This window comes from Anser cygnoides, chromosome 10, assembly GCF_040182565.1.
Source record: "Anser cygnoides isolate HZ-2024a breed goose chromosome 10, Taihu_goose_T2T_genome, whole genome shotgun sequence".
Lineage (NCBI taxonomy): Eukaryota > Metazoa > Chordata > Aves > Anseriformes > Anatidae > Anser > Anser cygnoides.
This window is the reverse complement of record NC_089882.1, coordinates 4,204,980-4,222,276: the sequence shown is the minus strand read 5'-3', so window position 1 is coordinate 4,222,276 and position 17,297 is coordinate 4,204,980. Positions and strand designations below refer to the sequence as shown.

The 17,297-nt window shown below is 46.8% G+C and overlaps 1 protein-coding gene across 2 annotated transcripts; it reads left to right on the top strand.

The window, feature by feature from the left end:
* Positions 1–12,737: 12,737 nt before the first annotated feature.
* Positions 12,738–14,933, top strand: LOC106036705 (histone-lysine N-methyltransferase SETMAR). 2 transcript variants are annotated; one of them, XR_007166007.2, is made up of 2 exons: positions 12,738–12,833; positions 13,442–13,782. XR_007166007.2 is itself a non-coding variant. In XM_048071447.2 (2 exons), the coding sequence occupies exons 1-2, from the start codon at positions 12,759–12,761 to the stop codon at positions 14,449–14,451; spliced, it is 870 nt and encodes a 289-aa protein (XP_047927404.2). In that variant the 5' UTR covers positions 12,741–12,758; the 3' UTR covers positions 14,452–14,933. The 2 variants fall into 2 exon arrangements, 1 of the variants encoding a protein (XP_047927404.2); XM_048071447.2 differs by having other exon boundaries at positions 12,741–12,833; positions 13,657–14,933.
* The last annotated feature ends 2,364 nt before the right edge of the window (positions 14,934–17,297 follow it).

Here is a 17,297-nt window from a genome sequence, read left to right as displayed (position 1 = left end):
CTTAGAGCTGACGATTATGTTCCCTCCTCTGCAAAAAGAGGCTGAACCAAAGCCTGTTGATGTCAATGGAAGGATTCCCACTGCCTTCACTGGTTGTTGGCTCAGACACAGAGGAAAAAATAGGATTGCTTCGGAGCCCCGGGGTAAGGGGAACAGCAGCAGGCTGGAGAACTCGGCTCTAGCTGCGGCGATTTGGCCAGAAGACTGGGACAAACTCGGAAGACCCGAGTCCCACACCGTGTCCTGCCGGGCGAGCTTCGGTGAGCCTGTTCTTGGGCCCTCGCTCCTGCAGCCCTTAACTCGCCTCTTCTGTGAAGGGCTTCAGGATCTCCTGGTGGGGTTTGGTTTGGTTTGGTTATCAGAACAAAAATCACCTCGCTTTGAAGCCCCCCTGACCCCCCTGACACTGACCAAGGCCCAGTCCTCTCTCGACTTTTGTCCTTTTGCACCTTGGTCAAGAGCCAACTTGTGGCCTCTGCTGCAGGCACCCCCCTGCAGCGGGACCTGGGACGCGCTGGCCGAGATCGCGGCTGCAAGCAGGACTTGGTAACAGTAAGAGCAACGGCAGCACTGCGAACAGCTGGGTTTAGATTTATTATTCACATAGTTATAAATTGTGTTCACTCATCACAAAGGTTACTCCAGCTTCTTCAATGGAAAGTGTCTTTACAATGAATATTTATTACCCCTTACCAGATTCTTCTGCCCCACGCCCATTACTGGTGACTTTCAGTGCATCCCCACAGACCAGTGGAAAACTCTTTCAGAGGGGCTGTAATCGCCCGAGACACTTCCAGCTCCATGGCTCTCCTGACCCCACTGGGGCATCTGGAGACCGCCGCGGTGCCCTGGAGGAGCACAGGTCTCCAGGCAGTGACAGGACTGCTCCTCGCCTCGCACCCTCAGCCCCTGGCACTCCCCTGCCGTCCCCCGAGGCAAAGCAGCACGCTCCAGCCCTGGCCACAGCCGGGGAGCAGGCAGCAATCCCTGAACACGGTGCTGGGGTCCCAGAGCTGGAACTGCTACGTCGGCGCGGGAGTAACAGGCATGAGAAACGCCTTGGGTCAGAATGGCGTCCTTAAGCAGAAAAGCTAAGGAACACTGCTGCCGATGTGAGTGTTAGCCAGGTAAAAAAAAAATTCTTATTGCATCTTTCTTCAAAGGTACCAGGAAAGTACCAGCACCGACAAATTACTGCAGACCTCACACCTACCTGTCAGGTGCAGGCACAACCACCACAGCAGAACAAAGCAGCCTCCTTTGTGGTCTCAGCGTTAGATATTGACAATGAAATGGAGCATCTTCTGCTTCCCTCTAACCTCCTACCCAGCTTTTCCATAAAACACTGTTATTCAGAGAGCAAAAAATAAGATTTTCCGCTATTAAGAGCTCTGTGTTCCGGCGTGCCCAGAATGACTGGGTGTACAACAGAGACTCAAAGAAGAGCTTTCATATCCTAAAGCATGTTTGTTCTTGTAACTCTGACAAACAGCAGGGCTTACCTCAGCCTACAAGCCTTGCCACACTTGAATATATACAGCACCTAGTAGCGATACAAGGTGACTCATATTGGAGAGTTATGGATTTTTTATTTTTAGTACACCATCCTAAAGAGAACAGCAGCGTTGCATCACTACTGTCCGTGGATCTACACCAGCTGGAAGAGATGCCCAGCGCAAGAACTGCTTCTGGATTTTTCTTAGACACAGAGAAGCCCAGGCACAGTTTGGAAATCTATTCTGCACGCAGCATGGAAGCGTAACACTTCCCAGAGATGAATGAAGAGCACTGCAAAGCAGGCAATCATGTAAACTCCTGCACATTTTCCTCAGCCCACGGCGTTTAGGAAACAAGCTGATCAGCGCCGGTCTGTTCTAGGAGAGGCCACCAGAAACCCCAGGGAAGAGCGCTGTGTATTGTCAGAGCCACTAGATTTCCCCACGATCTCATCCGGCACGTTGAACAGCACTTCACTGCCATCTCTTGGCAGATGTCTAGATAACAATTTAAGATCTGTGAAGTACAGGAATAAGTTGACATTAAAAAGACGTTAAAAGAAAAGAGATATATATATAATCTCGTATATAGAGATATGCTTCTTTTACTAGCCAATTAAAAACAGACTCAAGTTCTACTTGAACAGTCTAGGCTGCATCCAAATTTCCCTGACTCTCAAGATTAGTATTTAATGTTAGACATAGATCTTAAAAAAAAAAATGTTAAGAGTTTAAATATGGTCTAAAATCTATATTTTTTTTAGTTTTTACCAACTAATTCTTAGGGCTGTCCTGGATGAGTAGCACGTTGCCACTGCCTTGCATTCAAGATTTCATCCAAACAGGACCTGAATGTCAGCTGTGGGAAGAAAACATGGATAAAGTTCTTGGTCCTTTCAAGTGTGTTAAAGAATATTGCAAAGACCTACAAAGACAGGAGTACGGCCTGACACCACTGAAGAAACAGTTACCAATGGTTCCTGACGTACGACGTTTACACACACTGCAGTATGAGGTTTTAGAGATCTAAAAGAGCACTGAAATATTTCCAGTGGCAGCTCAGAAAGCATCACCAGGATTTTAATTTTTGACAGCTACCAGTTAAAGATTCAGTTCTGTATTAAGCACGAAGACACACCACCAGCCCCGGGTGGAAATCCTGTCCCTGCTACCATCCAATCTGAGATCAGATAAACAGTTTGAGAGTTCAGTCACACTGAAATCCAGCGGCTCGTCCAGGTTTTTGTAAATGCTACCCCTCATTTCCAAAAGTACGCGCAAGTTATCAACTAAAACGCCCAACGCAGGCCTCAGTCACCCTGCCGCAGATGACACCGAAAGCCTCGGCAGGTCCAACAGCGCAGCGTAACCCTGGGAAAAGAGTCTCCAGGCATTATTTTCAAGGGAGACCAGACAAAGACCAATTCAAGAACAACTGTTACAAAGCACCAAACCTTGCTCTAAGCGTAACCTACCACTGTTCCATTTGAGTGAACAGGAACAATTTGCACCAGCTGAGTCTAGCCCATACAACGTGTCAATCTGCAACAGGCTCTAAATGAACAAGAACAGCACGGGCTTTAAAAGAGCACAGAATTATGCCATTGCGAACACTGCGCTGAGATAAACAAGGTCACTGTCTACTCACTTGAGATGTGGTTATACGAACCTGACCTTTCTGCAATAAGTGGTAATTTCTCTGAAAACAACCTTTCAGAGCAGAAGGAAAGGGAAGTAAGTCATGTATCCTGCAGCTGCAGTTTATGATGAGACTCCCAGCCTTAATTTAAAGGTCACCAGCGAGTCTCTGGAAGGGGGATTGCTTTTCACTTTTTCCATATTTCACATAATGTCATCAGGGTGACCAGTCCACAACAGCAACAGTACACAACTGCCAGGCCAAGAACTTTAACCCTCCCTTCACAACTTTGCCATCTTATCAGGCCTGCCAGAATCAGTAAGAATGCTCCTATAAATAATTATCTTGCTAATCTGCCTTGCTCTGGTACCAAGCAGGGGAACTGAAGACCTTACTGTGCTCGGTGACCTACATAAAGGCTGGACTGGACAGGCAGTCTTTACTTCCCCTTCCTAACGTGAGTTTACAAAACTGAGCTCAGACAAAAAATGAAACAGTACAAGGTGGCAAAAAGGAGGACTACATGAAAAAATACAGTGACAAAGACAGCTAGTGCAGATTCCCCAAATCGATTTTAGAAACATTCTGATCTCTACCACAACTGTCTGTTCTTACTGGCTACGACATGAGGAATGCTAGTTGCAGCTGATTTATTTCCTTCATTAGAAAAAAAATGTGTGGACATGAAAACAAATTACAGCTTTTAGATCCAACACGTTCAAATTAGTTCATGGCTGGCCTTTTCTGAGAAGGCAGGCAGCTTACCTGCAGCTTTCGTAAGTGCAGGTCTTCAGCCTTTTCCTCATTATTTGACTTCTGAGATAAGTGAATGTAATGCATTTTCAGCCACATAACTAGAGAGAAATAACCAAAAATCAAGAAGCACTTTGGGAAGCTGGGAGGAAAGATGAGAAAACAAGCCGTAACTGGAAGCAATGTCTTATTAAGGAAACCCTGTTTCTAAATGCAATACCCCAAAGCTGTCAGCTGCTAGACTGTCGAATGCCACCAGTTCAAATAATACTTGTGAGGACGATGCTAACTCCTGTGTCACTCACGAGGCAGCTTAAGTACGTCACTTTCCCTTTGCACCCAAGGAACGCCAACCTAAAATCAGAGCAGACTGTTCCCATAGCGGTTCAGCTGCGTTTCAAGCAGGAACCGTGTTCGCTCCTCCACCTCTGCCTACTCAGCAGTTTGTGCCGTGGGCTGTGCGCCAAGGGTGTGCCTCACCAAGGGCAGCGCAAAAGGCAGGATTAACGACACTCACCGACAGATTCCTGAAAACAAAGCTTCCTACACGGAGACTCCTCAGTGTAACAGTGGGATCCTCACAGTTATAGTTGGAGATGTGATTCGTATGTCTGGAAACGCCTGCTGTGAGATCCTTAACAGAGCTGGAGAACACCTGGGGGGAACAGTTAATGCACAGGGTGCTGCAGCCTGGCTGCATGCAAAGAGCTGTTTGTGCTTTTAACCTCACCTGACAGATTTCTTCAGACACTTCCTTACGCTTGGTAAAGCTCTCTCCAGGGGAGAGGCTCAAGCTCGTATTGCAGAGAGAGGACAAGAACTCTGTGACCACGCAGCACCGCTAAGCTGAGCACTTCCCTGAGACAAGAGGGCTGGTGCCCTCTCTCTACGCTGAGCAGCAGGAAAGCTCCGCCACATCCCTGAGGAGCCAGCCCCTGGCACAGAGGAGGGAGAGGCGCTGTGCTGGGCCCCTCCGACACCGCGAGCACCCCAAGAGGGTCCCAGCCCCACGCCCAGCGCCTGCAACAGGCCGGCACTGCGCACAGCCCTGCCCTGGTCAGCTCGCCCGGCGTGGATAAGGACTTCGAAGTCAGTGTTACAATAAACAAGGATGACAGCAGGCCGGAGATGATCTGGAAACATATTCCAAAAATGTCCTTTTCACCGAGCGCTGCGGATGGCTCAGCCCAACAGTGCTGACCTTATCAATTCCTCCTCTTCCCTCCCGTACCAGCAGCCGCTGCTCCGACGGAGGAGAGGGCAAGCGACTCGCTGAAGAGCAGAGGAGAGGTAGCGATGTTCAAAAATTCAGTGACGGTGGCGCTCTCAGGTCCTCAGAGAAAAAGCAATTCATTTCTCTGTGTCTATCCCAGAGAATTTTCACAGAAAGAATACGCTTCTTTCTCTTGCTAGACCCTCACTACTCGTATCATTTTCGAACCCCCTGTCAATCCAGTCACCTGTTTCAGGAAGGACTAAGTTATGGTACAGACTATTTAGATTCTGTTCCTCAGTCTTACAGCCTTACATTTCCTATAACACGCAAAAAAATTACGAGGAAAGCAATATTATAAAGGGAGTCACCAAGAGAGAAACGTTGACTAAGCAGATTATGGTTAAAGCTCTGCACGGTACATGACTATTTTACCCGCTCGGGTGCAGCTCAGTCACAACTGCCTTTCTCACCCCCTTGGCTGCTGCTGTGCAGCCTGCAGGCGTCGTGCGAGGGCAGGACTCGCTGCACACCTCCACGTCCCGCCTCTGAGGAACGTACGTGCAGCTTGCTCCCTCGGAGGCGCTCAGCTGGACCGCTTCTCCCTACTCCCCATTTTCGGGCTGCACTCCAAGGCAAAGCGTTCAGAAACGTCCAGAAATGAGGTAGTTGAAAATTTGTATTTCACGAGGCACACAGAAACAGTGTTGAGGGGATCACTACGATAAAAGTTGAGAGATCACATCAAAATTGATAACGTTGAAAAGTATTTAAATTCTAAGCACGGGGAATGCTACGTAAAGAAGCTGCTGTGCTTTTGTGTTTTCTTTTTAATAAGGAATTATTTCTTCCCCTCTTTTTCTTCTCCTTTTCTTCCTATAGAAGGAACATTTATAAAGTTTTAGGCATTATGTCTTTGAGAAAATTGTTTATAAAGGTTACCATGCAAAACTAGATGTCTTAGTCCTATACGAGATTGCTTACTAATTGCCCTAGACATGTACGTACTCATAAATTTGTTCATGTACCTTGACAAGGGGAATTGATTTACTATCACAGTGAAGTACTACATTAAACTCACATAATTCTTTCTTTACACTGGTCCTTCCCTCTTAAAAGTGTTCTTTGACTGCGTGCCATACTGAATTATTATTCTTTAATCATAAATTTCAGTGATTTAACTGCTACAGCAGATACAGCTAACATTCATCTATATTCTTACTTTAACTTCACCTTTATGTTTTCTGTTGTCATACCAACAAGGGGAAATTATGGATTTCATTTATACCAAAGTACAGTTCTGGAGCAGGAAGATAAGATAAGAGACATTTTTATTCTTTTGCAGCACATCTTTCTCGATGATGCAAATAAACTACCACCAAATACCATCTTTCTGAAAGCATAAATAGTACAGAAGCAACAGTTTGAGGCCTTGTAAAATATCAGCAAAATATTACTTAAAAAAAAAACATGTTTTTCTTACTGTTGAGTCATGTAACAAAGGAAACACTGCAGACTAAGATGCCACATGTGACAAAAGCTGGAAGGATTTGTTCCACAATCCATCATGAAGATAAAAATGATCACTTCTTACTCAGTCTTTTATTCTGTTCAGAGCACAGGAGTTCTCATCAGCCTCAGCTTACGTGCGTTTCTAGCTGACTCTCACTCCAGCCACTCCTGGGAAATACTAACTGGCACGCTGACACCTGGTTAACGCTACGGCCTCGGAACGCACCGAGTCCCTTCCACATTCAGTATGACCGCCTCTGTGTGCTCCTCTTTTACAGCTTGGAGGATCACTACAGTATTTGCCAAGACCAAATTCCACATTTTAGTCAGCATTGCCTTCTATATACAAAGGGGAAGTAAGGGGTAAGAAAATGTGTATCCCCAGAACAAACTTGAAATGTCCCTGAAATCCCCGCTACACAAAGCCATCAGTGCGTTTCTGAGCAGCAGAAAGCCCCCCCCTCACACCAGGCACAGCGCCGTACAACCACGAGCACATTCATCACCACTGCTCTAGGCACACCAAGCAGCAAGCCGTGACGACACGCAGCTACGAACTAAACTGTGCAGAGAAGTTTGCTAAGAGCACTATAGTACTACTGCGTCTTTTGGGAACACTGGCTCCAATCCCTTCACACCTCACACAAACGTAACTGGAGGACATCCAGGGGCTAACTGAGAGCTGTACGTTATAACTAGTCAGGAAGCAATTTGCATGGTGAGGTCTGAATTGTTCCCATTGCTTTAAAAGTGTTCTGCTTGTATCTAAGGATATGACACAATTAAGTCATAAAACATGTTTTTACTTATATTCAAGTCAAGATTTTGTGAGAGAGAAAGAGAGTGTGTGCTGGCAAAGAGAGTTATGGTCCACATTACCTAGGTGATGCTGCAACAGCCGCCTATGAGGCGAGATGAAGCGGCAAGCCCTGTGATAACCAAGAACAATAGCTCAGCCACTGCTCAGCTCATTTCATGTGCTGCTGCACCACTTTTCTTATCTGTAAAAGAACGAAAACAAAGTCCCTCTATCTCTGCACAGCACTCGGAGATATTTTGATAAACTATGTTATTTAAACACAGCGTTTTCCAAGGTCAGTCTCCTCTGCACAGCGAAGGCGTACGTAAACAAGCTGATCCTCAACTTCTCCCTCTCTGGATTCACAAATGTGATTACCAGACGCTTCCTTCCAGCATCCCTGTCCTTCGAGAAGCCTCACCAGCTCATTAGCAGCCAGCCGGGTAGGGCTGCAGCTGCAGGAGCCCCGTGCTGGGGAGCGACCCTCACAAGCCCTGCTCGAAGCCAGGTGTGACTCGGCTAATGAGCTCGGCCGGGCGAAGAGCAGGCGGCGTGCCAGCCAGCTCCCCTGCACACCGCCGCGGCACTCCTGCTGCAAAGACTGCAGGCTCTCATTATTTCAAGTGCTCGGCCCATAAAGCACTTTAATGTACTTTACAAGCTATAAAACGTAAATAAATTGCACTGCAAATGGGTAAAAACTGGCTTCCTTGCTAAGCAATTAGTAGGCAGTATTAACACGTTTATGTTATTTATCTATGTTACAGAAAATGACAGCATGGTACAAGAAGCAGATCTTAAAGTAACCCTGGACTGGTCTTACTGAGAATGATTCAAAAGTGGGAAATAGAAAAATATGCGTGTTTCGATTCCCCATCTGCAAACGGAAGAGTAGCGTGCAGAGAGCACGTGGGCAGCAGCAGAGGTGCGTTCATCGCCCGTCCGTGGTACGCACCTCATGCTGACAGAACGCATCACCTCTACACCTCCTCCTTCCACCGTTCTCTGAGCACTTAAGAACAGGCACTGCTGTGCAATATCAGATTACCAATGTCTACATATCCTAGCCAAATTCCCTGCAGAACATTTATATTGTATTGTTCGGAGGTTTACAGTGGCTAAATAACAGTAAATTGCAAGTGTATCATCATAAATCAAAGTACCTTTTCACATCAGCAGCACTTTTTAAAATCTGGCTGTTTGCAGTGAATCTTCCGTGAACGCATCTTAACGCCTCCTAGCAGGATGTGTTTTATCTTACTTGCCTAGGCAAGACCGTATGGTGAACAAAACACCCACAACTTCAGCGTCTAGACACTCGCCTTTGAACTCCACTGGCCGTAGAACATTGTCGCTCTACTCCACTTAATGGGATATTGATTTTTTATACTCCACTCTCTGCAAATCAATATTCTAATAGACACACAGCGGACTGGCAGAAGGATAGAGAGTACCTGCCCACAAAGCTGATGGAGATGATTATCCAGAAACAAAGGTCAAATCAAAGGAAAACGTAAACCTGACCTGAGAAGAGCAGCACACAGAGAAGAGTATGTCAGCAAGGGAATAAAAAAAAAAAAGAAAAAGTTAGCTAGAGAAGGAAGAAAACCCAGCCTGACTAGAGCATGGACATGGCAGCTAACAAGCTCTCAGCCTGGGAATGGGAATGACAGGCTGACGTTCCTTGCGACTGGCAGAGCCCAATGACGTGATTTATGAGGTATTTTAGGGCTCCTGCAGGAAACATCTCCCATAAACTATACAGGAGATAAGCATCCTTTTAAAGCAAAACATCAAATTTAAATATCCAAGAACCACCTGAATAGCCTATTCAGAACAAAGGCAGACAGAAACCATGTGCAGTATAAAATAATGTACTTAAAAGGAACACCTTGTTCTTCCAGATGTCAGTTCTGTAGGAAAGTAGGAAGCCAAAGGGAGTCTTCAAACAGGCTCTTTCAGTAGAAGAGCTTCTTCTGCTCATGCCTTTCTGGTGCAGGCAGCAAAAAATACTTATTCTACGGCGCTCAGAATGAAAGGAGCCTCTTGTATGGACTACTGACTTGCTGGTGTGGCTTTAGGCAAGCCTGAGACAGGAAATACTCCAACGGTCCAGACAAATGCAAGACCAGTGAAAGATATTTGTGGGCAGAATATCCCCGCACACCAGTACAGACTGGGATCTGGAAACCACCACTGACAACCACCTCTGGGGTTACCACGGATGCCAGCTGCACACAAGCCAACAGCATACTCCCTCTACAAATCAGGCAGACCTCACACTAGGCTCCACAAGGCAGAACACAGATCCAACAGAGTTATTAATGCTCTCCACTGGGCATGCGGACATTGTAACACCAACTGTGGCCAGTCTGGGGCCCTCCGGTTCGAAAGATGTGGAAAAACCAGGGATGATCCAGCACAGCATTACCACGACGATGAGGATGTGGCCATATAAGCACATAACCAGTAGGGAACGCTTGAGGGAGATAAGCTTGTTTATTCCAGCAAGTCGGACACCATGGGGGCTACCTAAAGGAGCGCTACAACTGCTCTCTGAGGAGTATGGACGAAGATGACAGTGAAACTCTTCTTAGTAGCGAGAGATGGGAAGGCATAAAGGCAACAAACTGTAGCTAGGGAAGTCTGGCTGTGACATTTGGAAAAAACCTCTCACTGGGAGGCTGGTACACCACCCACTGGGACCCACGGAGGCTGCGGAATCTCAGCCCTCCAGGGTTTTCCAAAAGTCAGCTCAAGAAGCCACAGCTGACCGGGCTGAGCACTGGCAACACTCCCACTTGATGAAAGAATTAGACCAGACCACCCGAGCTCCCTTCTAATCGATATTCCCCATGACAGTTCTAAGAATATATAAAATTACTGTATCAGCCATTAATCACTTGAGATTTCTCAGCTTTCACCACACTGATATTAGGAAGACAAGAAGCTTTATAACTACTTTCTTCTAGACTAGGTTCATGCCTAGTTTGCTGAACAAAGCTCCCTTATTCGCAGTCTGACGAGTCATGGGTTCATATGTACCCCTGAGCTCTACCACCTCGCTACAAGATACAGCATCCACCACAAAAACTCCGTGATGAAGTGAGATGAAGACAGCTCTCGAATGAACGCACTGTTCCATGCACAGTTAACCTTCCAACCTCTCGTTATCACTGGGATATTAAGGAATCTGAGAAGGCTCAGAGAAGTCATAAAAATGATTAATAGGCAGAAAGCAATTATTTATATAGGGAGAAAAAACAGCTAAATGCATGCAACGTATCAATGAAAAATGATACGTCTGGTGTCATCCTCGGGACAGCAGAACGTGTTGCAAGAGAAATTCCCGGCTGCAGGAGGTGCTGTAGTTCAGCATTGTAAAGTTCACATACAGTTCACTTTCATCTCCATTTTATGCTTTCTTTCATCAACAATTTTATGTAACAAATTAAAATGAGCTTTCACCAATTTTTCACCCAACCTGAACATCTCAAGAGTTCAACCCATTCATAGCTCAAGATGATAGAAGTTTAGGGTGGAAGAAGGACATGAAGAAAAACACTGTTTTCCCATGACCTTCTCATGATTTCTAAAATGGCATCTCCAGAACATGTAAGCTATCTGTTTCTTTTACTACAGAGTAATGACTCATTACTTCTGTCATTTCAAAATGGAAAGGAATTCCATCTGGCAATCAGGATTAGCCGCCAAATTATGCGTGTCTTGATCTAAAGGTCGATTTGGTAATAACACAAAGCCCTAAACTACAAAAATAAAGTGTGTTTTAATATCTGCAATCGCTCAACATTTCAGTGTCTATCTCATAAAACTGATCTATTGCCTTCCTCACAACGAGAAGAGGTTGCAGGATGAAAGCTCCGCTCCCAGGCAGGCAGGGCTCAGAGGCACCCACAGGCAGCAGTTCGAGGTTGGCTTCAGTCGACAAACTGAGAGTGACCAGCTGTGCGTACCTGAAGCCTTCCGCCGTTTTCATTCCATTCAGTTACGAAGCGCTGGTGCTACAGGTACGTTTCCTGAACATTCATACCAGTACTCATTGCTCCACGGTTTAAACTGACCAAAACCTCTCCAAATTTACGCTGTCCAGACACCAGGAGGCACTGACATTCCTAAGTTCTTGTTTCATACCTTCCCTTCTCTTACAGACTGAGCAAAATCCTAAACAAATCTCTTCGTTTTCTACCTGTTCTGCCATCCCCACTAACCGTCCAACCCACAAGCAAAGGCTTCACTCCCCAGTCTTAGCTGTACCTCCGCTGGTGTTGCTCAGCTCCTCTTCCCAGGCGGGAGGAAGGGCACAGGACAGGTGAAGCCTCCTCCTGCTTCCAGGATGCTGCAAAAAGAGGGAACAGGAACGTCACACCGGTAATCACCGCCAGAAGGGAGAGACACGAAGCGCACTGCCGGAGGAGCACAGAGCGCGCTCCGCGGTTTTGCAACTGCGAACCATTTCTGTGTCCTCACTCCAAACAGTTATTTGCAGTTGTGATAATTGATTTGTTCAAAAGGTAAAAACATGCTTCCCGTGAAAGGAAAAGGGGCATGGAAAGATTATCTGAGAGCTTCCTCAACCTTTCACCCCAAAAAGCTGACCCAAGAAACAAACACGAGCAGAACGGCCAGCGTCCAAAGCATCTGAAAGCCTGACCCTTCTTCCCTGCCCGGATCTCACTGAGATAGATGGAGCAAGGCCAGCTGTGAGGGTGCTGCTCCTGCTCAGTCACACCACAGTGGCATTTTGCCACGACTGCTTTGGCAGCACAGTGCCCCAGCCCATGAGCGCGTGGCTCTCTGCAGCCCCTCTCCCTTCGCCCATTAACGCCATTTGCTGAACAACGCACCAAGGAAGCGGCTGAGGGGCTGATCAGGGCCTTTAGCAACAGGACCCACATCTTCTGCCTCCAGCCCCCGGCCAGCACAGCTCCTGAGCCTCCTGAGGGCTGGGCACAGCCTTGCACCGCATGAGGAGACAGGCAGGGTTATGGATCGGGGGAATTCATTTCAAAAACGTGTTTAACTGGAGGTGTACGTGAGGCAGGGCACATTAAAAAAAACCCTCTAGTGCCTTCAGAACACGCAAGGATTTATTCACATGACTGACAACCCGGGGCTGTGAGGTTAACGTTTGAACTCCCAGGACTCCACACCCGTCCCGGGGCCTCGCCAGGGCGGCGGCTCCACAAGATGGCGCCCCGCGCACCGCCTCAAGCGCCCACAGCGCCCGCGCGGCGCCTCCGCCCGCCCGCCCGTCCCGCCGGCCAATCACGGGGCTGCCCCGGCCCGGGGGGACCAATCCGGGCGGGGCGGGGGCGGGGCGGCGCCATGGCGGACGCGAGCGGCGGGCGCGAGGCGGTGGCGGTGGCGGTGGCTGTGGGGGCGGCCCCGCCGCCATTTCAGGTGAGGGGCAGCGGGGGCGGCCCGCTGCGGGCGGTGCGGGGCCGCCCAGCCGGGTGCTGCTGTGGGGATTCAGAGGCGCGGAGAGCTGGCCGCCGGCCTCCGTGCGCCGCCTCGCGGTGCTGTGGCCGCTCAGCTGCCGGGGGACCCGGCCCGGCGGGTGGCGCACCCCGGGCACCCCTCACCCCGTCAGGAGAGGCGGCAGCTCGGCTGGGCTCCGGGCGCGAAGCGGTGTGCCGTGCCGTGCCGTGCCGTGCCCGCACCGCCTTGTCACGGGCTTAACGGAGAAAGTTTCCATGCAGCGTTTTGAAAAGGGACAGTGAAAGTGCCGTAATTTTAATAAAAGTGGGCATTTGGCATCCTGCGAAGCCAAAGGACTTTTCAAATAACTGTAATGTTATAAGGATTTATTGAGTGCTTTGCAGGGCAAAAAATTAGTTTAAACGTACTTTGGTATTTCTATAAGTAAAAATTTTGTCTAGTAAACTAGATCAAATTAGCTGAAATGTCACCTGCAAATGTTTTTTTTTTTTTTTTTTTCCGGCTAGTACATTATTTTGAGAAATTCAGTCACCAAGATAGACTTGTTTTGTTTTGTTTTCTTTTTTCAGTACATGTGGAGAATCTGACTTGCATTCTCTAAAAACTTTTAGAAAAGGGACCCTTGTAGTTAGAAGTAGTTTACAGGAAAACAAAGCGGTCGTGATTTCAGTTGCCACCTTCTGAGCCCAGTTGTGGCCCCATGCTGCCTTCTGAAATAACCTGATGGTCTCTGCGGAAAGACACATCGGACGTGACAAGGATTTGATTCTTGTTCTCTTCGCAGTATAGCCCAGACAACGTGCCTGGAGCAGACGGCGACGTCGACCCCACCGAGATCACCTTCCCGGGATGTTCCTGTCGTACCAGCTCCTGTGCGGCTCACGTGTGCTCCTGCCTTCGCCAGGGTGAAAATTACGACAACCTGTGCCTCAGACCTGCAGCCAGCGAGGAGTACGCCAGGCCGATCTTCGAATGCAACGCCATGTGCCAGTGTGGTGAATCCTGTCAGAACAGGGTTGTTCAGAGGGGTTTGCAATTCAGGCTTGAAGTATTCAAGACTGCTAAGAAAGGGTGGGGTCTCCGCACGTTGGAATTCATAGCTAAAGGAAGGTTTGTGTGTGAATATGCTGGTGAAGTTTTAGGCTTCAGTGAGGCACGTAGAAGAATTCAGGCCCAGAAACCCCAGGATTCAAACTATATCATAGCAGTGCGGGAACACCTCCATAGCGGTCAGGTTATGGAGACGTTTGTTGACCCCACGTACATTGGTAATGTAGGCAGATTCCTGAATCATTCTTGCGAACCAAATTTATTTATGGTGCCAGTTCGAGTTGACTCAATGGTGCCTAAACTGGCACTTTTTGCAGCCACAGATATTGCTGCTGGAGAGGAACTTTCTTACGATTATTCTGGGAGATTCTGTAATTCACCACTAACCGACAGAGAACAAAAAACTTCGGAAGAAGATAACAGACTGAGAAAGCCATGCTACTGCGGTTCCCGCGCATGTGCTTCCTTCCTACCCTGGGACGGCTCCCTGTTTTCCACACCAGACGAATGTTCGGAGAGCACTTCATAGCTTTTCGGTCCCTAAGCATACACAATGCTATCATCGTCTCCAGCAGTGAAATTGCAGTTAAACCAAACTCTGATGGTGGATTCCACCAGCAATATCAAGGAAGTATGTGTGGAGTAAAAGCTTAAAAAATAAGATTTTGAGACTGTCTGCATGCAATATCCCGGAGACCGTTTTCAAGGTGGATGATAAGAGAAAGCACTGGAGCTTCAAGATGTTCCAAAATCAATTACTGAGCCGGGACTGGTGCTTTTTTGTTGTTCTTTTCTGACAGCTTACTGTGTGTGAAAGCACTTGTCTTGATCTGTACTAAAGCTTTCAAAAAGAATGTACTTCAACACTGGAAGAAGAGAAAGGATATGTGATAACAGTGACAAACATCCCTGAAAATTACACGGAGAAGCAAGTGAGACAAAGGAATGTTGACGTTTGCAAAAAGGGCATTAGGTTTTTTAAATTTCATTAAAAGAAATATTTTAAAATGAGTTGCTGTATTTTTTTGTTGTTCCACAAAGCATAAATAATTCTTACTGATGTTAAAAACTTCCCCAGAATGATTAACTTAAATGCTCCTTCCTCCCTTTTCCAGTCACATCTAACTGCTTGCCAAAATTTGCTTTTAAGGGGCTAGTTCAGTTTCATTACCACTTAGCAGCTGGGTAAACTGCGCAGTACCAGGGGCTCTTAGAGTACAATCATCCCATCTTTTTAAACCACATCTTTCTCAAGGCTCATCTAATATGATTTCTGCTGTAATAGCAAGCATCACTTCCACGTTACTTTCCAGCACTGTAATTTTGCACTCAAAAAGCAAATCCAGACTGCATTCTAAACAGCGCGAGGCTGCCAGTCTGGCTTCTGAAATGGATTAAAGTGGGAAACGGTAAAGTACATCTGAAAACAACACATTTTGAAAAGCCTCATGTTAAAGTTCCTCCGACTTTGGTATACGGGACAGAAACGGCAACGCCGCTTTGTACGGTGATGCCACGGTGCTCCCTCAGCAGCACGAGCCCTCGGCTTGTTTGCCCTGTACAGTTTGCTCTTTAGCTGTGTTTGTAACCATGGCTGTAACACACACACAAGCTAGCTAGCATATCTGAGGGGCCAATTAACTTTTTATTTTAATGAATGCCTTCTTCATTCCATTCTGAAGAACTGCTGTTGAGATTTACATCTGGCTATGGTTTGTTTAAGCTGAAGACTACCAAGTGATTTTCTGAAAGCGAACCATTAAGTGGCTCTTCTGCCTGTACAGAATGCTTCCAGAGGAGTTCAGCTGCTTGCAAAGCCCTGCGTGCACACAGCACGGCCAGTAACTTTACTCCTTGCCTGATTTAGGCAGCGTGTTTCTACAGAAATTCAACACTTTCCCTAACCCACAGCGCATGCTTCACCGCGTACCACAATGCAAGACCTCATCTCATTTAGAGGCTTATCTCATTTTCTTCTCCACAGGAGCATTGTGGCAGCCACCCAGACGTTTTCAGCCTACCGGACTGGAGGTCTGGGAGTAGATGATCCAATCTACTTCTTTTTTCCCTGTGGAAAAAGTTTCAGGATTTTTTTTTAACCTCCTGTACTCCTACTCCTCAAGATTAGATGGGTTTTCAAGATGACCCGACTGTTTGCTAGTTTCCTGTTATGAATACGTACTTGGCACGATGGTCAGTAGTTAAGGAAGTATGGATTCAAAAATAAAAAGTAGTGCTATCTAGTCCTTGCACCTCCAGCCTTACATCAGAAACCAGAGCCAAGGGTCCTTTGTGCACTCCTACCCTCTCCGTCCCAGCACGCTGGTGCTATTTCTAGCAAGTGAACCGAATAGCAATTACCCGATGAGAGCAGATGTCCACGGCACAGGGCAAAAAGAGGCTGTGGCACTGTTAAAATCGGCCGGTCGCATTAAAGGCCCAGCAAGAACATGAAATGATGCGTTGGCAATTGGCAAGGGGCCTCGAGTTGCGTACGACGTGTATCGCCCTGCAGAGCCTCAGCGCTACAGCTGCCCTGGGTGGGCACCAAAGTCCCTGCGAAACAAAGCCACCAGGAGATGCTTTGAAAGGAACAGCCAGGTTCCCCACTCCGAAAGAGAGACTCACTTACATGGAAATTAGCACAAATTTAAGCTAAATTCCAATTTTTGCTAAGCATCAGTATCATATGAAAATAAACAACACATACATATATATACACTCAAGATCCACAAATAGCCAGGGATGATTTTTGGTTAGAAACAGTATTCAAAGCACTGTTGTCTTCTTGTGGTTCATGCTAATTAATTTCCACTCGTTGCACTAGAATAATAGCATTCAAAGAAAAGAAATGGGATACTCCTCCCTTGCAGAAGTGTTTGAACCTGAGACCAACGGTCTCAAAAGTAAAACAAAAATATTAACAGCACTTGGTCAAACTTGGAGATTTACCTTTCCACTGAAATCTGATCAGATTAATTTAAGGGTGCTTAATGAATGACCTTGTAATAAAATACAGGAACCATAATCCAAAAAAGAGCACACATGGGACACCTTTGACAATCTCAGTGGAAGAGCAGGAAGGCTTCCCTCCGCTTATCTCCGAGCCTTGGCACGTTCCCAGCGTTGTGGCACAATGAAGCTGGTTTTAAATAGCGATAAGATCTTTCCAATATACAGAATTACATGGTTGGGTTTTGTTTTTTCTTTCTTTCCCCTCAAGGCATTTTTTTTCCAGAATAAAAAACGCCACCGATTCTAGGCAACATCTTTAATAAAGTGTTCATTCCTTCTTATAGCAGAAATGCGCCTTTTAGAAAAGTAGAATCTATTAGGAGCAACAGGGAAATACATTTTTAATACAGCAATGTTAAT